General features: G+C 37.3%; 1 protein-coding gene and 1 pseudogene across 1 annotated transcript in view; one reads left to right on the top strand and one right to left on the bottom strand.

Moving 5' to 3' along the window:
• The window catches only part of Ido2 (indoleamine 2,3-dioxygenase 2), a 55,290-nt gene that overhangs the window by 12,376 nt on the left and 18,625 nt on the right, over nucleotides 1-24,289 (top strand). The window contains exons 2-7 of the mRNA XM_047551688.1: nucleotides 1,696-1,791; nucleotides 13,378-13,497; nucleotides 16,845-16,963; nucleotides 18,779-18,793; nucleotides 20,340-20,439; nucleotides 22,002-22,119. Of these exons, the coding sequence (XP_047407644.1) occupies nucleotides 1,696-1,791; nucleotides 13,378-13,497; nucleotides 16,845-16,963; nucleotides 18,779-18,793; nucleotides 20,340-20,439; nucleotides 22,002-22,119 (568 nt within the window). The remainder of the gene's footprint in view (nucleotides 1-1,695; nucleotides 1,792-13,377; nucleotides 13,498-16,844; nucleotides 16,964-18,778; nucleotides 18,794-20,339; nucleotides 20,440-22,001; nucleotides 22,120-24,289) is intronic.
• Nucleotides 15,458-15,661, bottom strand: LOC124982136 (60S ribosomal protein L39-like; annotated as a pseudogene).

Below are 24,289 nucleotides of genomic sequence, written 5' to 3'. Positions count from 1 at the left end.
GATGTTGAACATTTTTTCATATATTTGTTGACCATTCATATATCTTCTTCTGTGAAGTGCCTGTCCAGTTCCAGTGCCATTTATTGATTGGGTTATTGTTTTTGTGGTTTTCTGAGTTCTTTGCATAATCCTGGAGATTAATGCTCTGTCTGAGGTGCAGGGGGCAAAGAGTTTCTCCCATTTTGATGGCTCTCTCTTCACACTCTTTATTGTCTCCTTTGCTGTGAAGAACATTTTTATTTTGATACTGGTTCCATTTATTGATTCTTGATTTTACTTCTTGAGCGTTTAGGAGTCTTGTTCAGGAAGTTGGTTCCTAAGGTAACATGATGGAGAATTGGACATATCCTCTTCTAGTAGGTACAGTTTCTCTGATCTAATGCCTAGGTCCTTGATCCACTTTGAATTGAGTTTTGTGCAGGGTGAGAGATAGGGGTTTGATTTCATTATGCAACATATGGATTTCAATGTTTCCCAGAACCATTTGTTGAAGAGTCTAACTTTTCTCCAATGTATGTTTATGACACCTTTGTCTAGTATGAGATAACTGTATTTATGTGGGTTTGTCTCTGTATCTTCTATTCTGTTCCATTGATCTTCATGTCTGTTTTGGTGCCAATACCATGCTGTTTTTGTTGTTCTTGCTCTGAGTATAATTTAAATCTGGGATTGTCATGCTTCCTGCTTCACTTTTCTTCCTAAGGATTGCTTTGGCTATTCTGGAATTCAAAGCATTTATAGCAGTATTATTTGGTGGGATAATGGAGAACACATTATCCTAAGCATCCTAAGACTCATCAGATCATTTCCACATACATTTCCATACCACCCTGACCAAAGGTTACTTAAAAAGAAAAAATGGGGTCCCCAAAAATGCATTTTTCACTCTTGAGCTGACCAGCATTCTCCCTTGAATCTGTATTCCTTGCTTTACCCCAAAAGGTGCCTCTCTGGAGATTGTCTCCATTCTCCCTTGAATGTGTACCTACTTTCCTAAATAAGCCTTTGTCTAAAGCTCTGACTTCTACATGCTAAAATTCTTTTCCATCACATAAGCCAGAGTCAAGTTTCCCCTTCTCTCTGGGAACTCCTTGGACCTTTCTCTGGAGATATCTCATCTCTCATGACAAAACTTACACACACTTACACACTTACCTAAAGGTAAAATCAATCTATGCAAAGCACATTTTATCTAAATTTCTAGACTCACCTTCTACTAACCCTTCTCTTGAGCTTTCTAATCTAGCAACTCGGATTAATTTGGAGTCCCAAGAAACACATATGTTTCTTTACCTGCTATCCCATCTGCCTTTCCTTCCTTCAAATTTCACCTGGAAAATTTCATATTTATATGTTAATTCACCACAACAGCTGATAGAATTAACCAGTTCCACTTTTTTTTGCAAATTCTTAAGCTTACACACACATTAGTAATTAAACACATTATACTTCATTGGATCCATCTGATTATATTTTTCTCTCTCCCTTTCTAGACCATATATGGACAAGAATTATATTTTAGTTATCTAGGTATCTGCAGTGTCTAGCACAGGGCCTAAAAGATTAGAAAATTCTCAGATTGTTGAATTGAATTGACTTGAATTTCCCTGATGATTGAAATCTGAAAGCAATTACTCTCCTAAGCTGTTTCCCAGGGAGCACTAAAATATTAAGATGTTTTTATTTTAAATGCAGAAAGAACTTCCAGATCATTATAGGCCTTGGATGGAAATTGCCAAAAAACTTCCTCACTTGATTGAAAGTCACCAGCTCCGAGCTCATGTCAACAAGGTATATCTTTTTCTTTTTCTTCTTCTTCTCCCCTTCTCACCATCTTGCTCATTCATACCATCTTATATCTCCATCTTGTGAAAGTGAGACAGCTGATCCAGAGAATGGTCACTGCCATTGTCAACAAATATATTTATTTCATCCTTCCTCAAAAACAGAGTGACTCCTTCATGATCATGACTTTCCCGATGCTTCTAGATCCTGCACAAATACCCACAATGTATTAAATACCAACCAAATGTTTGTTTAAAGAAGAATCTGGCTGGGATTTCAATATAAGTTGATGAAAAATGTGTGGCCTGGAAAGATTAAGTATGGACATCCTCAGAGGCATCATTCCAAGTCACATGATCAGTGCTCTGCTGCCTCTGAATGGATCTGTCCTGATTTTGTCTTGGGTCTCACAGACTAGTCGAATAAAAAGAATTTCTGAATTATAAAGTCAGGGTTGGCCATGGACACTAGAGAAATAATTATCTGCAAATATCACATAAGCATTTTCATAGAGTTATGTATATGATGAGTAATATGTGACAAAATGAACTTTTTCTCAAGAAAAGGAACCAAGAAAATTCTTTATCCAAGGAAAACTGAAATTACCACACAAGGAATAAGAAGAAGGTATAATAGGAAAGACATAGACTTTGAACTAGAAATACCTGGATTTAATCTTGGTTTTATCACTTAGGAAGCTATGTGGACCTGGAGAAAATTTATTAATTTTTCAATTTCACTTCCTTCTTAAAAAATTGGAAGAATTCTAATCTTCTAGTATTCCTGTGATAACCAAATGTTTCTGAAGGGGCCTTCCAGTATTCAGTACATGTTTGGTATTTCCTTCTCTTCTCCATCTGTCAAAATCATGCCACATGATTTCAGAGGCACAAGAAAGGTTTTCCACTCTTCAGAATTCTACTTTGCTGATGTACTCATATTTAGTATCTATGATGACACATTCATTTAAAAATACTCCTTGATATACAACCATAATGCACTAATAAAAATGTGGACAAAATACTCCTCAAATGTCTGCTCTGTGAAAAGCACAAGATTAGAATCCTGTAATAAGAGATTATTTTCAACGTCTGTGAAGATGTTAAACTAAACCTTGAAATTTCCTTGCCATTTGCGTAAAAAGTTTCATTGGCTTGACCAAGGAAAAACAGAAAGAAGAAAGAAAAAAATAAAATAGCTCTAAGGGCAGGAAAACAGAGGAGAGTATAGATGATGGATTAAAACCTTAAGGACTTTTGAGTCACATTAAGCAACTCATATGTCAGATACACAAATAAGTTTATAGTGTTCATACCAAGCACTCAACTAAAGCAAAAGGAGATTATTATGATCACTTCTTTCCATCTCAGAAAAGTAGAGAAACAAGCATGGGATAGGACAGTTGGCAGGAGGGAAGAAAGGAATTCAATTTGTGAAATATGTGGTCCATGGTACCAGACTTCCTTAAGGTTTTATTTGAGTGACCTGATATTAATAAAGGAAAGGACTTGTTCAGTTGGTATTTTTCATAGCAAAACACTGAAATCAATCACTTGACAGCTGTACTTGGTCCAATAGTATCTTCCTAGAATTTATGTCCATGTAGAACTTTGGAAATGATCTTACTTGGAAATGGCATCTTTGCAGAAGGAATCAAGTCAGGATTTCATATTGGAATTCCATACTCTCTAAATCCAATATTAATGGTGCCAATATAAGAAGAGAGAAACTTGAACACAGAGACAAAGATATGCAGGGAAATGCATCAAGAGAAGATGGTGCAATGGTGCACTCCTGACATCCCAGCAGCTTGGGAGGCTGAGGCAGGAGGATCACAAGTTCTAAGCCAGCCTCAGCAACTTAGTGAGGCCATAAGCAACTTAGCAAGACCTTGTCTCAAACAGAGAGAGGGGGTGGGGGAGGAGACAGGGAGGGAGGAAGAGAGAGAGGATGAATTCAAATACTGGATAGATGCCTCAGTAATCTAAAATATGCTGAGGATTATGGGCAGCCACCAGAAGATAGGAGAAACACATGGGACAGTTTCCTTCTAAGACTCCAGAAGAAATTAACCCTGCTATCTTAATTTTGAAATTCTATCTCCCATAACTATGAGAGAGTTAACTCTTTATTGTTTTAAGTAACTCATTTTGGTATAATTTGTTAGGGCAGCTGTAGGAAACAAATACAACCCTCTTAACCTCTCTCCCTACTACTTATTACTCATAAAACTTCCAACAAGACAAAAGCACTCAGAAGACTTCACTGCCAAAGGCTGATATTTAATCAGCTGGAATAATTTATGGAGAGCTAATATAATCATTTCTAAAACTGCACATGGAGATACAAATGAAAATATCTGTCCTCTGAAATATTTTACTTGGTACATATTATAATATAATAACTGAGTATAAGATTCTGATCTTACAGTACACCAAGTCAACTTAGAAAGGCCCAATAGGCCTATTTGTATTCTGAAACAAAATGTGTTCATTGGCTGAGTCTTATACACCCACATTTCCCAAGATGGTATGTTCACATGGAGTCATGCAAGAAACTTAGCAGTATCTGCAAATACAATAAGGAAAACCTTACTAGTTTTTAAACTTGATAAAACTGACCTCCACTTGTGAACATGAATAGATAATCCAAAAGTTACCAAACAATGTAGAAATCATGAGTAATTCAGAAAGCTAGGGTGATCTACAGGACATTCGGTCAATGGCTTCAAAAAATAACTAAACATGAGATTGATATTTAAAAAATTCTAATTAGTGTGCAATACATTGTTTTCACAATTAGACGAAGGTTGATATGTAAAAGGAACTATCAGAAAGTAAAGAAACAAATATACGGAATACTTAAACCTGATAAATTCAGTGAAACGTTGATTCTAAAAAATGAAAGGAAAGATAATAGAATGAGACAAACACCATTACCCTATGTACACATGTGATTATACAAATGGTGTGACTCTACATAGTGTACAACGAGAGAACTGAAAATTTGTACCCCATTTGTGTAAAACGAATCAAAAAAAATTAAAGAATGAAGATTAATAAAGAACAACAACAACAAAAAAGTCAGATCCATCTATGCTTAACCAGTCTGCTGAGTGACTAAAAATATAGAAAGGCCAGGATTACAACACTGATATTTATTAAGGGATATTAAAGACTTATAAACTGGAAAAAATGAGATTTAGGAACTCCTCTGAGAAATCTCATAAAGCATACAGAAAAAAATCAAAGAAAAAAATGGAAACCATCAGAAAAATGAACATATATATATGTGGAAAAAAAAAAGAAATGTAGATGTTCTGAATTGTCATGTAATAGAAGTTCCAAAGGGGATTATTATGGGCAGGAGAAAAGCAAAACTTCAAACATTTCATAATAAAAACTTTCAGATCTTATGAAATATTTGAGTTTTTATATCAGAAAAACAATGTGAGAGGTGGTGTGAGGGATACATATAAAACACACGGGTGAACTTTCAAATTTTCTAGCACAATAAGAAAATTTTGCAAATTCTTAGGGAACAATAAAAATGAAAACTAATTTAATTTTAGAGCAACCACACAGGACTATTTATCTATAACACTACATATTAAAATATAATTGAATACCTATTTTGCTAAAATTAAAAATATATATATATATACACATATTCAATCATATCAAATGCTGGAGAGGGCTACAGACACCCAATATGCCAAAGGAAAGGTGACCCAGGGCCCTAATATTGTGATGGAGCAAGAGACCAAGAAGGTGGTAAATCCTCTTTGAGAAAAGTTCTCAAATTTTTGGCATTGGTTGGGACATTCAGTCCCAAAGGGACCTTACCTGCAGGCTGATAGTGCCTTCTGCAATTAACCACTTCACTCACCCAGGATTGAGTTGCCAAAAGCTACCCAACTATCAAGTTGACCTTTCAAGTATAGACCAGGTAAGAGACCAGGCAAGAAAAGAAGTCAGAACTGTTGACCCTGGCTATAAAGAAAGCTATTGGCAAAGAAGATGTCTTCACTAAGAAACCACCTGTCCATTGAGTAGGGGTTAATGCTCTCACCACCTCGATGGAGAACAAGAAGTCTCAGCTGTTGGTGACTGCACATGAAGTGGGTCCTATCAGGCTGGTTTTCTTCCTCTCTGCCCAGTATTATAAGATGGGAGTTAACTACTGCATCAACCAAGGGGAGGGCCAGACTGGAGCATCTAGCCCACAGGAATATCAGGAACATATACAACACTGCCACAGGAATGTGTGCAATGCTGTCACTGAAAGGGCAAAAGTGCTCTATCTGAACTGGTAGAAGGTACCAATCATAACGACATATGATGACATCATTGTCACTGGAACATCGACACATTGGGTCCAAACTGTGTGGCTTGCATTACCAAGCTGGAAAAGGCAAAGTCTGAAGAACTCATCACTAAACTGGATTAAATATATACTGTTGAGTTTTTTGTACATAAAAATGATTTTTAAATGTACAGAAAAATGCTGGAGATCATATATAACAATAAGAACTTTCATTCATTGCTGATGAGAATGCAAATAGTACAGCCACTTTGAAAGATAGCTTCACAAATTCTTGTAAAGTTCAACAGATTTAGCATACAATTCAGCAATAGTGTTCCTAAGTATTTATCCATTGAAATTGAAATCTTATATTCACAGAAAATCTGTTTGTGAAACTTCATTCATAATTACCTAAAAAGACTTTGAAGCAACCAAGATATCCCTTAATAGAAGAGTGGATAAACTGAGTTAAAGCCTGTCTATGTAGGGAAATATATGGTCAAATACTATTTAGTGATAAAAATAAATGAGCTATTGATTTGTGCAACGGCATGAATGAACATTAAAAATATTCAACTAAATGAAAGATGTCAGACCCTGAAAGTACATATTGATGATTCCATTCATTAAATTCTAGAAAAGCCAAAACTATATGCACAGAAAACAGATCAATGGTTAGCAGGTTTTGGTGAGGACAGAGTAGTAGACTACAACAGGGATGCACACAGGGACTTTTAGGACAATGGATTTTGTTCTGCATGGTACTCAGGTGGTGGGCACATGACATTCACAGTGAAAAACTGATGGAATTATACATCATAAAAGATGGACGTTCATATGCATAAATTTTTAAAAGTAAACCAGAATGTTGGGGGGTCTCAGGATGCAATACATACTGTGACAAATGAATCTAAGTGAACTACAGATGTAGGGCATAATCTCAATGAAGAGAGAGGGAGAAATGAGAGCTGACTTAAGTTACTGTGGAAACTAATATCTGACTGCAAGGCTAAAGAAAAAATGAACTATACGTAATCAACATATTCTAGTCGATACATTTGTTTTTTATTAGGTACAGTCTAAATTCGCTTTACATGTATACTTGTGTTGAATAAAATAAGTAAATGGATTGTGGATGATGTTTCCTGTGAGAGAGGAAAATTATAGATTAACAAGAAGAGAGGGAAGCTAGAATTAATTTGTGGTACTGGAATAGAGTCAGAGACATCAGTATAAAGTCATGTTCAGCTTTATATGTATGTAAAGGTGTGTGTGTGTGTGTGAACATACATGGGTAGATGGATAAATGTACATCAATAAATAGATACTAAGTTTATAATATTATAAGTATGTATGTGTGCACACACGCATACACACACACATGTACAGGTTTCCGAGCTCTGTCCACTGTAAGGATGTAAAAATGTAGGGACATCCCAGAAACAATGAACATACCAAGCACCCAGATAAGTACTCTCTTTGACAACAAGAACCAGGGCTCCCTGATTATGCACTTGGGGCAGATATAATGCAAAAGGACCCTAGAACATCTTGTCAGAGAGTAAGGAAGTGCTCAAAAGGAATTGTTATGGATATGTCAAATGCAATAGGAGCCAACCTGAAAGAGCTGCCAATGGCTAGACTGGAACAATTTGAGCATGTAAATAAATAAACTAGGATTTACTAGTATTTACTTCATTTGTAACTCAAAATTAAATACACACACACACACACACACACACACAAACACACACACACACACATTTGTCCATATTGATACATCTTAAAAAGCTAATGTAGGAATATTTATAAAGTTTGAGGAAAAAGAGTGTTTGGAATGAGGTGTATTGATCATCTGTGAGGACAAAAGATAACAAGTAATCACTCAAATCAAAAAGTAAGAAAGTATACCAATCAGGCATTATTCCAACCAAGCAAATACAAACCAGTATAAAGGAATTAGAGAGGGAAACATGAATATTTCAGAAACATTGCTAAAAAATAAAATTTAAAATTTTATGGTTGATTCTAAACAATCATTGATACATAACATAAAGGAATTGCTAACACAATGTGTGCAGGCATGTGTGTATATGCATGCATTCTCGTAACCAGGTTCTGTTAATATGACGAAGCTAAAATTTCAAAATTCTTTTTAACAAAACCCAAGCCATCATCATGTGAGTGTTGTATAAATTTATACCATGTTTATATCAACTTGCTAATGAAACAAATCAACCATAAATAATGTATATTTAAAAGGAAGGTAAAAAGATTTGCCTTGCCAGTTGTTATGACATACTAAACTACTTGAGATCAGATGGTATGGGGTAGCAATAAATAGAGAGATCTAAAAATTTAATAGAAAACATACAAACAAACCCATGTATACATTGAAACTTGATATGTGGCAGAGGAGGAATGACAGCAGGGAACTCTCTTGTAGTAGCATGGTTTACAATCAATATACATAGCATGCATAGAGCAAAATAAATTTCATTGTTTCTTTCACCACAAACAGAAAACAAATTCTTTCAAGATGTTTGAAAAACTTAAATATAAAAGACAAAGGTAGTTAACTTTTAAGAAGGAAATGTAGGGGATTTTTTTATGTACGGGAACTAACCAAGAATTCCCTAACAAGACAAATAATTGGGACTTTTTTTTTGATAAACCCAGCATCATTAACATAGGACCTTTGTTCATCAAAATAAAATGAAAGAAAAAATAAGCCACAAACAATATCTTTTCTTAGCACTTTCTGGGCAGGAGTGTGCCCTGAGAGGTGAAAAAGTATAATGAATCATAGCAAAATATATGCAATAGCTCCAAAAGTGAAAGAGGTGATGAAAAACAAAACCACAATGTTGAATAAGAAAAGTAAATTGCAGCACATATTCAGTTTGATTCTATTATGTTAAGTTCAAAGTCATCCTAACTCAACAACACAAGGTAGAGTGGTCATACGCATTTTTACATGATCTATAAATAGCAAGGAAAGAAAAAATTCATCAAATAGGTGCTCTTGAGGGACAGGCAGGGTACTAGGTAATACAATTAGAAGCACACAGAGATCTCTGCAGATTTTGGTCAAAGACTATTTCTTAAGCTGAGTGAAGAGTAAGTAAGTGCCTGTATGCATTCTTTAAGTTGTAAACAGATATCACATGCAGTCGATTTATAAGCATGTGATATCAATTCACAAAATACTTCTAATAAGTAAACAGCTATGAGATGAACTTCAAGAAAGTTCAGTGGAAACACACTGTTCAAACATGTGGGCCTGAATCGAGTTGTAGATTCTGAAGGAATGTTCACACTACTTCTGAGAAGCATCTCAACTGTTTTTGTTTGTTTTCTGTGGTGCTGGAAATCCAACCCAGGACCTCATGCATGCTAGGCTAGCACTTTGTCACTGAGCTACACCACCAGCCCGGTTTGTAGAGCATAACACACGATATGAGGCCCAGGGATATAGCTAAGTGATAAAGCTGCAGGATGCCCTGAGTTCAAGCCTCAGCCTGGCAAAAACAGAATAAAACAAAGGGAAAACCTCAGACTTCTCTCTACCAACCTGAGTCCAGAAACTGTCAAAATGTTACTTGATTTTCATCAAGGAAGATAAGGGCTCAATTGGTAGAGTGCCTTTTTTTTCTGTTGTGATGGAAACCACAATTTCTGTTTTTAGTCCAAACTCATTTACACTAATTAATGAACTTTTAATATCCTGTTATAACAGAAAAACAATTATGTGTTCATGGTACCACAATCATTAAAAATTCAGAACAAATTGGCTGAGGAATAAAATGTAATAGATATTTTTTATTCATTTGTGAAAGAGGTACTAATAATAACTGTCTCGTGATCTTTTCAATGTGTCCAACTATAATATAAATAATGTTGACAGTATTTGAAGTATAATTAAAAGTAAACAATAAACTTGGAGAAAATTTATAACATATCAAATATTAAGATCCATAAGGAAAATGTGTTGTACCACATCAATAAGATAAATAACAAACGGGAAAAGAGGCAAAGGATATAGATAATTAAGTTACGGAAAGATATATTTGAATTGATAATAAATATGCAAAATGACCTCATCAACAAACTAAATATGCAAGTGAAAACAATGGAATACATCTCTTTAGTTATCCCATTGCAATGAATTCAAACAAACAAAAACATTAGCATAGTATTAGTCATGTTCTAGAGGAACAAACACATGTTCAGGAGAACTCTTTCTGGCAAGCAATTTTAAAGTACCCATTAAAGTCTTAAATTGATTTGATCCAGCAATTCTATTTTTATGAATTCATCTTGCAAGATATATACTCAAAAGGGTAAAGATGAATACACAAATCTGTTTATTGTAACAATTATAATAGCAAAAAAAAAAAGATAAAAATCTGTTAAATCTCCATTAATAAATACATCTGTTAAATAAATGAAAACCACAGCTATTAAATGACAATGTATATGTGTATACCATGTATATGTGTATACATGTATGTCTGTATACACATATTTTTGTCCTATAATTTACTGAAAATAAAAATATATAACGGTATATAATATAAACTATATGATGTATACATTTAATGTGATTGCATTATTATTTAAAAGACAAATGCATAGATAGTAGATATACTAAACTTTTAATGATTACATCCAAGAAGTAATATTTATACTAACAGAAAAATTTTTCTGCTTATAAATTATGTATGTTTTTGAGATATGTAGATCTATACTGTATTTGGTATTGTTTATAGCAATGTTCTATTACTTTTGTAACTTAAAAAAAAGAATGCTATTTTTAAAAGACATTTTTCTTCTCCACATCTCAGTCTAGCTGGGGAGTCAGACCTGCCAATAAAAAAGGTTAATGCTAGCCCTTTTTAATACTACAATGTCTCCAGCAAAATAACATGTGATTAAGAGGCAGTCATTCAGCTAAGCAAAATGCTGGTGAAATAAAAGGTATTGAAACCAAATTATGGAAATATTGAGTCTTATGTTGTGGTTGAAGTCAATCCCATCTCCTTTCTATCAAAGGAGATTACAATAAATACTAAGAAAACCAGGAAATAAGCCAGTTCACTGTTGTGAGGTATAAAAGGAAAAATGTTTTAAGATTTAAATCGAGCTAAGCTATTTCAGCCGAGTATACACTGTCCATCGTATAAAGAACCAAAAGTATGGAATAAAGTTGATTACCTTAAGTTGAGGGAAACATTAGGTGTATGACTCACTCTTTCTCTATTTCACCTTTGTATGTGTATCACATATACACAGACTCCCACACTCAAGTATATAAAATGTTTCAACGTTTTTCTTCTTTCTTCTTTCTTTCTTTCTTTCTTTCTTTCTTTCTTTCTTTCTTTCTTTCTTTCTTTTGTTTGTTTTAAGCCCTTTAGTTGTTTTTAGGCAAGTGATTTATCACTGAAATATACCCTCCAGGCTTTTTTTTCCTAAGTTTTATTCTGAGATAGGGTCTTATTAAGTTGGCCAGGCAGGCCCCAAACTTGCTATCCTCCTGCCTCAGTCGCTCCAGAAGCTGAGACTACAGAACTGTACCATCGTGTCTGGCTTTTAGTTGATTTAAATTGTACACTTGGAGGGTGAGGCCAGGGTTTCTGGAATGAGCATGAAGTTTCCTGAAGAGTGTCTCTAACCATGAAGAACATTTCTCATCTGAACCTGATTCCATTACCTAAAGGCTGCCCTGTAGGTTAGCTGTGACTGTTCCCCAACTGAAATGTGACTAGTGAAAATTAAGGAGATGCGAACAAATTTTGAAGGTTTTGAAAGTAACTGTAAAATATCTTGTTATTTTTGTATTGATTACATGTTGATAAACCTTTGATACAATACCTTGATAACATTGAAAACTCATTTTACTTGTCTTTTACTTGTTCTAAAAAATGTGGTTGGAAATTTTCAAATAAAACTTGTGATTGACATTTCTATTGGGCAGGGCTGACATAAAGAGAGAACAGGACTGTGGTCAGAAGAACCATCTCAAGTCTTTCCTGACCTTGTAATTTTGGGCAAATATTTTAACGTCATTGAATCTCAGTTTTATCCTCTGGATTTGGGGGAAGACAGCATACTATCCTGCATGGGCAGTTTAGAATGAGCTTGGACCCTCTGGTATAAGTTTCATAAGAAGTACCTTTAAGTAACGGCTGTTACAATTCTCAGCTAGTGCCTGCTAAAAATAGAGCATCTCAAGAGCAAGTGCACAATCTGCTATCCAACCAGAGTCTGGAGCACCTGATGTTTTCGATCTACGATCCGGTCGAGAATAATAGTCCGGCAATGAGAGACTGCCCCCTAGTGGACTGAGGAGGGATTCCAAGGATGAGACCGGTGCTCCAGCGCCAGAGGCACCAACCTCTGCGCCTGTGCCCGGAGCTCTAAAGAATGCCAAAAAACATTCCCCGCCGTCCCTTCTTTAACTTTCGGTCGGAAGACGGTGACCAGCAAGATCTAGCTTGGCTGGTCTAGAATAAGAGGTGCACAAAGCGGGGAAGAGAGTACGGGAGGATGTGCTCAGAAAATAAGCGCCCAGAGTTTGCTGAGATCAGCCACGACCGGCCGGGAGGCCCCAGGCAAAATCGAGAAAGCAGTAATATTTGTTATGCCAGGTCTGTCACAGATAACTAACTTCTGTACAAGATGTTTCTTTTAATAATGATACTACTTTTATATGTCTCATTGAGGCCTTATTATCCTCATTTTAAGAAGGAGGAAATGGACACGAGAAGGGGGCAGGTGTGAAAAGACCTGGCCACCTTTTTTGCCTATGGTTTGCAAACAAGAGCTCAATCTCCATTTGACTCGGCTTATTTACCTTTATTGAGCCCTGTACAGTGACCACCACAAAGGACTATTACAGGATTAAAGGATGTCAAGTAAGCAGAAGGCTTTTCAAAAGAGACTCCTGTGAAATAAATCATCTCAATCCTAGGAGTTATTTATTCTACAATACTCAAACCAAGCAGTAGCTTCGGCAATGGAGACCAGGGTCTGGCACAACCGTGGGGACAATTTGGGGATTCGGTTGGGGTAATTGGTTACTTACTCAACAATATCACGTGGGTTACCTCCCTCCCAGACTGCAGCGTCCTAGAATCTGGGGATGAATAAGTGGGCACAAAGGCTGTTAGCTTCTTCACTGAAATGTAACAAACTTCCTTACACCCGAAGGACCTTTAAAGTAACAGGACCTAATACCTATCCCAACCCTCATGGCTGCTAATCTTTGGAATGTCTCTTGAACAGATGCCCCTCCTGAATTGCCAGTTCCTTAAAGGGTACCGGGAACAGCGCCTGGCTCACTTAGTCCTGAGCTCTATTACCATGGGATATGTCTGGCAGGAAGGAGAGACACAGCCTATAGAGGTAAGAGGCAAAGAGATCGTCCTATCATGTGGCTGGTCCTCTGCACCTGGGATTAGATCTCTGCGTGGTACTACACTTTTTAAGGTATACCTTCTTATTTGTTTTGTGGGATATCAATTGAAGGAGAGGTAAAGAGACAATTTAAATAAAGGATTGCTTTTTTTTTTTTTTTTCCCTGCTAGGAAGCTAATTTTCTTTTAGACTAAGTCAGTTTGCCTTTTATTAGCGTTTGAGACCTGGCACCTTCTTCCATAAATGTGCAAAGAGCTGCATTTGAAGACATCCTGCAAAAAACATTGAAGACTTACGTATCAGTGATTTTGGATGCTTTTTTACGATCTCACAAACAGGGTTACACTATGCCCGTTTTACAAACTGAGGAGCACAGAAGTTAAGTTCCTTGTCCAAAGTCAGAGAGCAAATTAGTAAAAAAGCCAGGGCCAGAACCCAGCTCTTCTGATTTCCTTAGTGGAGCCTTCTTTCCCCAGCGGGACACATTGACACTTATGACACTAAACTTTATTTGTTTAATATTGCACTCTAGGATAATTATTAGCCTATCTTTTGATACTTTATCTATTCTCTTCTGATCATTTGCATAAACATTTTTAGTTACAACCTACACTTTGGGAAACAAATTCCCTGGCTCTACTACCCATCTTATAAATCAATATTCTTTTTCATTTTTTACAAATGTACCTATTCCAGAAATCAGAAAGTTACCCTTATTTTAAATAATAGAGCCTGTGCCCAGTTTGTCTGCTTGGTTGATTCTACCTCTTATTCCTCCCAAAGCAGAGAAGACTGAGGGACAAAGAGTGCAGAGCTGCTTCAGGGTTTTTTTTGGTACATCTCATCTTAAAATAGTTACATGTCTGATCTTGAGAAGTTTGAAATCTAGGCACAGGGACATCCCAATGAGTCTCCTTACGACATCAGCTCCCTAGACCATTGTCCTAAAATAGAAGGAAAAGTAGAGCAAGGGCAGGGGAGGTAGGCTCCAGCCTAGAGCTGTATCCACATAGTTCTAAGCCACCCACAGGGCTCCTCATTTCTAGCCCTCAGACCTGGCCTCGGGTCATCTCTCAACTTTGTTTTTAAATGTTCTTATTAACACATATTGATTGCATGTATTAATGGAGTTCATTTATATTTTCGTGCACTTATTAAATTCAATCTTCCTTTTTCTACCCTCTCCAAACATACCCCTTTCAATTCATATTAATCACTATTCTCTTTTCATTTCAATTTTTTAAAAGTTTCTATATATAAGAATATGTGGCACTCGTTTTTCTGTGTCTGTCTAATTTCACTTAATATAATATCCTCTGGTTACACCCATTTTGTTGGAAATGAGAGGAATTCATTCTTTTTTATAACTAATACACTATTTTGTATACATATCACATTTTCTTTATCCATTCATCTGTTGATAGGCACCCAGGCTGATTCCATATGGTGGCTGTTGTAAATACTACTGCAATTTGCAGATGACTCTTTTTTGTATGCGGATTTCATTTCCTTGGAATATGTAGCCAGAGCACTTTTAGTTTTTTGAGAAATCTCCATACTGTTTCCCAGAGTGGTTATGCTAATTTGTATTCCCAAAAACAGTGTATAAAGGTTCTTTTTTTCCCCCACATGCTCACCAGCATGCTATTTTTGTTTGTTTATTTATTTATCCATTTTTGATAATTACTATTGTGAATGAGGTGAGACGACATCTGATTTTGGTTTTGATTGCATTTCCTTCATGGCTAATGATATTGAGCATTTTTTCATATTTGTGTTGACCATGTGTCTGACTCTTGTTGTAACTCCTTTTTTTTTTTTTCACGTTTCTCGTATTTATTACTGAACCAACCAAAATCAGTACTACAGCACCTTTGTAACTAAAGAAAGCTTACATTCCCAATTAATTCTTCCCAACTGTCCTGATAGTGCAGACATGACAAGATGATCAATCACAGCCTTGATGCAGCATAAATATATGTGCCATTTCATTTCCTATTAGACCCAGCTTGGTTCTCCTCCAATGTCTCCTCTTGGAATTGTACCTGATTTTATTACCAGTTTTCATTCAAATTCACTGGGGAATGGGATGGTTTTGCTTTTGTTTCTTGGCCAAAAATCTCTTGATCCTGAAAGTCTTGTGAGAAGACATGGTGAGGAACTGAATATAGCTCATGCACCACAATGGCAGCAAAAAGAAGAGGGGGAAGAGGGCAGAAGAAGGCGCTTAGAAGGCGCACTCAGAGGTGGAGCTCAGACAGTCCGTAACTCCTTCTTGACTTCTTAGTACCTCTCTTCCCCACTGTACCCCTACCCTTGCCTTCTAGGAAAAGTTTTCCTCTGTTTCGAGTTTCAAAATTCCTCAAATTTCTTTATAATTTTCTACTTAAAAAAAGCTTGTCCCAAGTCTATCTAAAACTCCAAGGTTAAAAAAAAATGTGAAGTAGAGCTTCTTTAATAATTCCTATCTTAAAAGGATATGAGGTAAGGAGATGTGGAGCCTACAAATGTGTTTTTTTAAAAATCTGAACTCATTTACCCTTAATTTAAATAGAGAATCCCAATGGATCTGAGTAGCTTTTCTGAACTGTAAGCACTTTAGGCTCTGTGGCATCTGTTCAAGAAAACTCCAAAGATTAGCAACCAAAAAGGTGGAGAAGGGGACAGGGGTTCTGTGACTGGAAGGATCTTTGGATGTAAGGATACGGGGTGTATTTTAAAGATGCTATACCATGAGTAGTGGAACCAGGGACTTCATATCCCAAAGTAAGGGTTGAAACTACAAAAAGTTATGCAAAGAGTCAGAAGAGCCAGAAGAGGATAAATAGGGTCTGTCCAGAAGTGGTTTACTTGAAAGTCATCATTGGGTTTGACTTATGAAGTGACCCACAGACTTGGTTTCTAAATAGACTGAAATGTTCTCATTCTTCTGTAGTGTGCTCCGATCTCTCTAATTGACACATAAACACACAGGCACACACATGTATTTTCATCTATGTGTATCTGTATCTAGACGTCTAACTATCTATCTAGAGAAAGATTTTACCACGGCTGATTTCCTTAGCTCCTGTTTTAGTAATGTTCCTTGCATAGTCAGTTTCTGAGGTTAGTAATTTTCCCATATATTGCAGTGTATACTCATAAACAGTATTGCCAGTTTGTTACTATTCATGGACGTCTGTGTGAAATATGTGAATAAGGATCACTCTACTAATTCAAATTTGATCCCCAAATCATTTCTTAACCACAGGATTGCTGGGAAAAAAAAAACATAGTTATTTCCTCTGCCACATTCTTTCTAGAATATGATATTTGTCTGAATTTATATCCGAAAGGTGCTGCCAAGAAATCTTGCCATTCCCTTTGTCGAAGTTTCCAGGAACTTGGGGGTCCCTCCTATCCTGACCCACTCAGACTTTGTGCTGGCAAACTGGACAAAAAAGAATCCAGAAGGGTAAGGAAGGGAGAGAATGCTTCGATTTTGACAGACTGAAACTCAGTAAGAGGTGGTCTTAAAATTTCACCTCCCCCCACAATGAAGGTCCAGGATTTTTTCAATTACTTTATCATTAGGGATGTTCACATTTATTGTCTGTTTTGTGGTTTCAAAGAAAAGTTGAACTTGAATATGATTCCCCCCAGTCCACTATGAATACATGGCCCAAACCACTTTTTCTTGCTGATTTCATATCATATCTAAATTTTCCAATCCAACCTTCAAAGTTCTGTATAATGCTACTTTACTCATTTCTTCTCACCTTAATTGACTCATTCCTTCTCAACAAATTGTTTATTTCCTGATATGCCCTCCATAGAAGTCAAGTTAGGACCTTCAATAAATAATCATTATATAGTGATCATAAAATAATGATTATATGCGACTTGGGAGTTGGTGTTCTAGGTATCTTGGACTGAGAATTTGATTAATAATGTCATCAATTCCACCAGCACATCACTTTTTGACAATTATGCTGGGAACAAAAGCTTTTGTCTATGGAATGAATAGCATAGTTTTACAACAAATAAGAAATCCAGTAGTCAGAAATGGGTGGGAGAGAAGTGTTAAATTTCTTTTTGAACTTTATTTTCACAGCCAAATTTATTTCTGGCTATAAATGCAAGATATAACACTTACTTTTGTGATGGATTAAAATAGCTGAAGAGACATGCAGGTTGGATGTAAGAAAGAGCTTCTTTAGCCCTATGGTTGTATGTAGCCAAGGATTCCTGAAGGAGATGATGGGACTCTACTATAAAGGATTGAACACTTAATACATAACCTAGTTTTTAAGGTTAATTTATATCCCCTTGGAAGAAGAAAGAATGGATCATCTCATGTCTTTAAGGACCTCTGAGACCTGAAATTTTGTTTCCTCTGATAATTTTTATTTTTGACCAACCATACTTTAACAACAGAAGTTGTGACCATTGAAAATAGCTAAATCCAGGTTAGAATTTGGGTGGGAAGAAATAATGAATATATGCTTATGAATTATTCTTGTCAATGCATTGAATATTGAATAAGCTAGATTTATGATTCAAAAAAGAAGCGGAGAAAAGAAGGTTGAAGGGAAAATGGCAGTACTGGATTGGAAAGTCAAAAACACAAGAGAAGGCTGGTGTCCTTCGGAGTGAGAGTGTAGGACTTATTTAATCCCAGATAAGCAGACACAGTCCTGGGCTTCCTCACATAACCTTCTTGATATTTCTTGAAGTCTTTTAATATGTCTAGCACAGAGCTAAATGCTTTGAATAAATGAAAGACGTAGAAGCAAAGGACTCCCAAAGGGGCTAAATAATGAGACAAAGCAGACAAGGTTGTTGTTCATTGGAATTTTGGAAAATGACATCCGTGTTGACCTTAACGATCAGGAAAAAGCATGCTGAGGGGGACGAACTTGATCTAAGGCAAGTCTCAGGAAAAAAAAAAATTGGTAGGAGGAGAATAACTATAATAAAAAGGTGGTTTGGTGTTAATTACAGAAGTGTGGGAGGAATAAAATACCAGGCCAAATATTTTGGGGCTGATGTGTGAGCTGAGATTTGGCTCATTCCTTATCACACAGTGATTCATAGTCCAGTCACAATCTGCGACATGCAAGATGTGTGTGAATGTATGTGTGTGTGAGTGTGCATCATACATGAGTATGTGTGCCTGGGTACATGTGACCCTAGAAGCTATATCTGGTTTACAAACTCACTTGTTCTGTTTTTTTTTTTTTTTTTTTTTCCTTCTCTTGGTGGTTGCCAATAACTGAACTTTGGCTAGACCCCTGGAAATTAGGTAAGTTGTCAGAAATCTTTTATTCACTCTAGAATCTACACTAACTTTTAAAGTTTACAATAGAACATAAAGGGAAGCATCCTGATAGCACAATATTGACTATATAGAAATGCATAAAAAAGATAAGAAGGAAATATGCCAAAAATTAACCATCCAAAATGTTGAGATGGTTGACTTTATCTTGTAAGAATCAGAGACTTATTTTTCTTTATTTCATTATTTTCTGATCTGTGCATAATAAAGCAAGTAAAGTGCAATATAAGGAAACAAACAGATTTTAAAAAGAACTTCACCAAGTATGTGACTCTGAAGTCCAATGCTCTGAAAAATGTTTCTGTCTCACAATAACTTCTATGAAAATCCAAATTGTTGGCAGATTACACCTAGAGAAAAATACCTTTGAGATATCTCATTATTATATGGACTGGAGTTCATGGGGCAGGTCTGGTTAAGACTTTTTTTTTTTTTTTTTTTTTTTGGTACCAGGGATTTAACTCAGGGGCACTCAACCACAGAGCCACATCCGCAAGCCTTATTTTGTATTTTATTTAGAGACAGGGTCTCAATGAGTTGCTTAGGGCCTCAGTTTGCTGAGACTGGCTTTGAACCCACAATCCTCCTGCCTCAGCCTCCCCCGCTGCTGGGGTTACAGGAATGAGCCACTGCACCTGGCTGGTGAAGGTGCTGTCTGGTCTAGGGTCCACTTTTCCTAGAAAGCAAAGCTATCCCTGAAGCCACTGTTGCCTCTCCTATCCTCAGATTTCAGATTCTATTAAAAAAGAGTCCAGAATAAAAGCTGTAGTTCAGGAGGTAGTGGTGTGGAAGGTGAAAACATCACTCCCCAAGCTAATGTAACTCTGCTGAATAATGCAATTCCTGACTGTTTTGTTTCATTCTGTTTTCCTTTGTTTTGCTCTGTTCTCATGCTTAAACTGTGAGTAACATCTATGCTACAATAATCTTTGGAGTTAACTTTATAGGTTTGTAGATTGGATCTACATCTGAGATATTTAAATCAATTTAAAGGACAACAGGTCATTTTTTTTTAAATGTCTTCCTCCGTAATGGTCTTATATCTCCTGTTTATTAGACAGTATTTAATTCCAGATTAAAGGAACACTGGTCTAGTTATGACCATATGAGCTATACATTGACCCTGAATAAGCTCTTTTGCGTCTCTGGGTCGTATTTTCATCCAACCCAGCTCTAAGACTTCTTGGTTTTGGACAGTAATGATGTGATCCTAAAGAAACAACTATGCTTTTTGCTAAGAACTGCCCATCCATGTTTTGACTGGCCATTCCCCTGGGTTGGTGGTCTAGGATCATCAGGGCCATGCTAAACTTTGAGAGTGCTCAGGTAAGGTGAACTTGGACTCCAACCTATTATCCTCTTTCCTCCCTGATGTTGTTGAAGGTGGATGTTCATCCTCAAGTTTGTCTTAAGGAGTGGATAAAATGTTTCCCTGACTGCATCTGCAGTGTGACAATGAGTACTTGCAGCACAGTGTCCTCCCCTCTAACCACGTGACAATTTTCTTCCCAAGTAACTTGGACACCATCATCCTCTTTCCTGGGGGAGAGAGTCTGCGAGGTTTCATCCTGGTGACTGTTTTGGTGGAGAAAGCAGCCGTGCCTGGAATTAAGGTATCTTCTCACTTTATAGCACTTTTTTTTCTTTTAAATTGAGAAATCAGTCTGAGCTTTATTCTCCCCCACCCCAGTTCCTTTCTCTGAAGTAGAATTCTAATGCAGATGAACATTGACCTTGTCCTACTTAGTTCAAATCTGAGAGAAGAGATCTAAACTCAAGTCCATAGTGTTAGCTTTATTTGCTCAACTGCTATAAAACTTGGAGTAGAAAATTTCTCTATGCATCACTCTGGGAATGGGAAGTCAAGGCAAACAAAACGGAAATTGTTCCAGCCTTGAAGGAAGCTTGTGATCCAGTGGAGGGAGACGGATTAATAGAGGGTGAAAAGGAGAAAAATGCCATGTTTCATGAAAAGATAAATCTAATCTAGAGTTAAAGGATCAGGAAAAGCTTCCCCAGAGATATGACAGCTAAGTTAAAACATGAATGGTGAGAAAGCGAGAGAGAAACAAGAAGCACACACAAATATATTCCTGACAAAGAAAATTACTTTGCAAAGATTCAGAGAAAAATGAAATAAAATGTATTTAGTGCTGGAAGGTAGCATGAAGATGACTTACCCTGGTGATTGCAAATATGAATTTTTTTTCTGGTGTCCTACGCATATCAAAAGGCCAGATATCAGACAAAAGACAGTAGAGTAGTATGTGGTTAGCCAGAGCTTTATACCTTTCCTAAAGATATTTGTTGGTTTACGCCTTTCTTCACTGCCTCCCCTGATAAGTATCTATTGAGTGCCTACTGTGTCCTTAGTAGGGTGATCAATCCTGGTATAACTTTTATGACACCTTCTTTCACTCAAAACTGAAGCAATGTGGTCACCTTAGTTCTCTTGCATGTGTCTGGTTCATTGGAAGGTACAGAATAAAATCTCAGCTTCCAAACAGTTCAGATAAAGCAGAGACTGCTATAGGAGAAGGAAAACTTTGTAGCAGATGGAGCTCTGGAGCTGGGGGAGCTTTAGAATCTGTCTGATTTTATCTAAGACAGAGCTTTGGAGTTAGGATGCCCTCGTTGGAGATACAGTAGAAATGAATATAATGTGTGATAAATCCAGAAGAAAAGGGAAAAAAATAATAGAGCTCAGTCCTGCAAGAGGTATAAGAAATAGCAGCCACTGGAAAGATTCAGAAAAACCTAGCCAGGGTTCTGTCTGGAAGGGGCCAGAAAGATTCTGGCTTTCAACAGACTTCATGGAAGAATACTCCCAGCTGGGTATGGTGGCGCACGCCTGTAATCCCAGTGACTTGGGAGGCTGAGACAGGAGGATTGCAAGTTCAAATCCAGCCTCAGCAACTTAGCAAGGCCCTAAGTAACTCAGCAAGACCCTGCCTCTAAATAAAATATTTTAAAAAGGGTTTAGGATGGGGCTCAGTGGTTTAGCAACTCTGGGTTTAGTCCCCAGTACCGAAAAAATAAAATGTGTTTCCAGGAAGTTGTGACAGACAGTCCAGCAGTTTGGGGTGGGGAAGTGCCTGCCCCTGGGTTCTCCAGTCATGAAACCTCAGTGGGCTTATTTAAGGGAATATTAATGAACAGAACATCTCATCCCCAGGCACTTGTTCAGGCAATGCATGCTGTCCTGCAGCCCAGCCAGGATGCCCTGCTTAAGGCTCTGCAGCAACTGAAGCTCTGCATCCAGGACATCACCAGAACCTTAGGACAAATGCATGGTATAATACCCCCTTGCTTTTGAAGGAACCCCAGAAGTTGAGGGCTCTGCTTGTGGGAAAGAAGGCCTTTCTTTGGGCACATCCTAAATAGGTGAGGACTGATCTTTCCACAAGATGGAGCTGGTGCACTATCTTTCTGTTAAGGTAAAAATAATTTTGCTGTTCACACTAATAGAAAATGATTTCTTAGTATGCAATGGCATTTTCACAGTTTTGTCCTGCTTTATATATTCCTGGGATTAGTTTCCTGTCTTCAGGGACCAGATACGTTTTTGGTCTTGTCTGAAGTTTGGAATGAGGGGATGGGCCAACCGTGTCATATTGGTCTTGTATGCTGCCTCCGGCCATGTTAGATTACTGCAGGGCAGGATTGTGATGACAAAGTATTTCTTTACACTCTACCTTTGGATTCTTTCCTCTGTTAGCTTCTGAGGTGACTGACCCTGCTTTAAGGTCTCTGTGTCTGGTGCAGGCATGAGTTGTAATAAATCATTGTGGCCAGTTAAGTGGCCTGACCCTCCTGAGTTACATCTTATTCTGTTTACTACATTCAATGTCCAATATCTGGCAAACTCTTCAACTTCCTCTGCCAGAGAAATCTGACAATCATACCTGGTGAGTGTTTAAGGAAGGTGTGGGAGAAGGGTGTAATCCATTAGCAAGAGAAAATTAGAGGCTCCGTATCCGTTTCCCTGAATCTTGTTTCACTGAGCGATTCTGGGAAAGGAGAGTGTTCACAGGAAATGTGACAGGAGAAGGGAGAAGGTGATGCTGAGCTTTGCGCCTTGCATTAACCAAATAAATATGTTGGTCATTTAGATGCTCTGCACTAGTAGAAATCTACCCCAAGTTACAGGATTATGTAGTATTTCTAATTGACTTCCCTATTATACATTTTCTATTTTCATTTTTTCCCCATTTCCTTGCATCTTAATTTTAAAGTCCTCATGGTCACATCAGTAGTTCTCTTGCCAAACCAGCTCCCCTAGCTAGTGAGATATAGTTTAGTGTCACCAAGACACCTCGAGTTCATTACTCAGGACAGGACTGTAACAGACACAGTGCAGGTGCCTTTGAATCTTATGGATGAGCACAGAGAGTAGCTTTGAATGGCTTGAGGGTCTGCACACATCACAGTGTATGGTGCAGGAAGTTGACTCTCCTAATGTGGGACAGAGGTTTTTCTAGCCACTTCCTAAGTCCAGAGCAACCCTCTTTCTTTGCTGTCATAATCATCCTCTGCAGGAGGTCTGGTGGTCTGGGATGTTCCCAGGAATAGCCTTATTTTCCCTAAAGATGACTTTTCCCACACAGTCATTATTGGTTTTAAAGATTTTACTACCACTCATGTTTATCTCTATGAAGAAATAGTGAATATATCTGTATTTTCCAAAGATGGCCACAACATTCTCCCATGCCATTCCATGAGCTCCTCCTCAATGTGATCTGACACTTCTGTCCTCCAGAGGGGGAGAGTGTGTGTCTTCTGCTGACCAACACAGTCGAGGGAACAGCTCCTGATGACTTCTGAGGCAAGGCTAGAAAAGGCAAGGCAGCTTCTGTTTTGTATGTGGAGACACCATGTAAAAAGTTCAATGCCCTTGAGGCCACCATGCTGAGTGAGGAAAAACAAAACAAAACACACAGAAAGCTGTTTCAGATGGCACCTGGCGCAGGAGAGAATGATCCTTCCAATGATTCTAGGTCCCAACATCAAGTTCTCAGTCCTCAGGTCTTCCCAATGAAGTCCCCAGACACTTTGAAGCAGAGAAAAGCCATCTCCACCTTATCCTGTGCAGAAATCTGACCAGCAGAATATTAATGCCACTAGGTAGAGAGTAGTTTATTATGCTGCAATAGGAACCATGAAAATTGTTTCAAAATTAAAGCTGCAAGATTTGAGGAATAACACAAATTTCTAAACAGCATCTCTGGTTTATCATTGTTAACTTTCTTCTGCATAATAAAACTGGACAGGATTTCTTGTGACTTTCAGTCCTCAAAGTGAAACTTACCAACTACTTCTTTTAGAGCCCAACTGTAGCAAGTGTCAGGTACACTACTCCTTTCCTCCATAAATACTTCCTTTCAAGGCATGTAGGTCTATTCATGTTCAAGGCAGAGTAGAAAATGCCCTTTGTAAGACTTTAGTTGGCACTTCAGAGAGCTA

The sequence above is a fragment of the Sciurus carolinensis genome, chromosome 4 (genome assembly GCF_902686445.1).
Source record: "Sciurus carolinensis chromosome 4, mSciCar1.2, whole genome shotgun sequence".
Lineage (NCBI taxonomy): Eukaryota > Metazoa > Chordata > Mammalia > Rodentia > Sciuridae > Sciurus > Sciurus carolinensis.
Note: the sequence above shows the minus strand (reverse complement) of the source record. Positions and strands in the feature narration are given on the sequence as shown.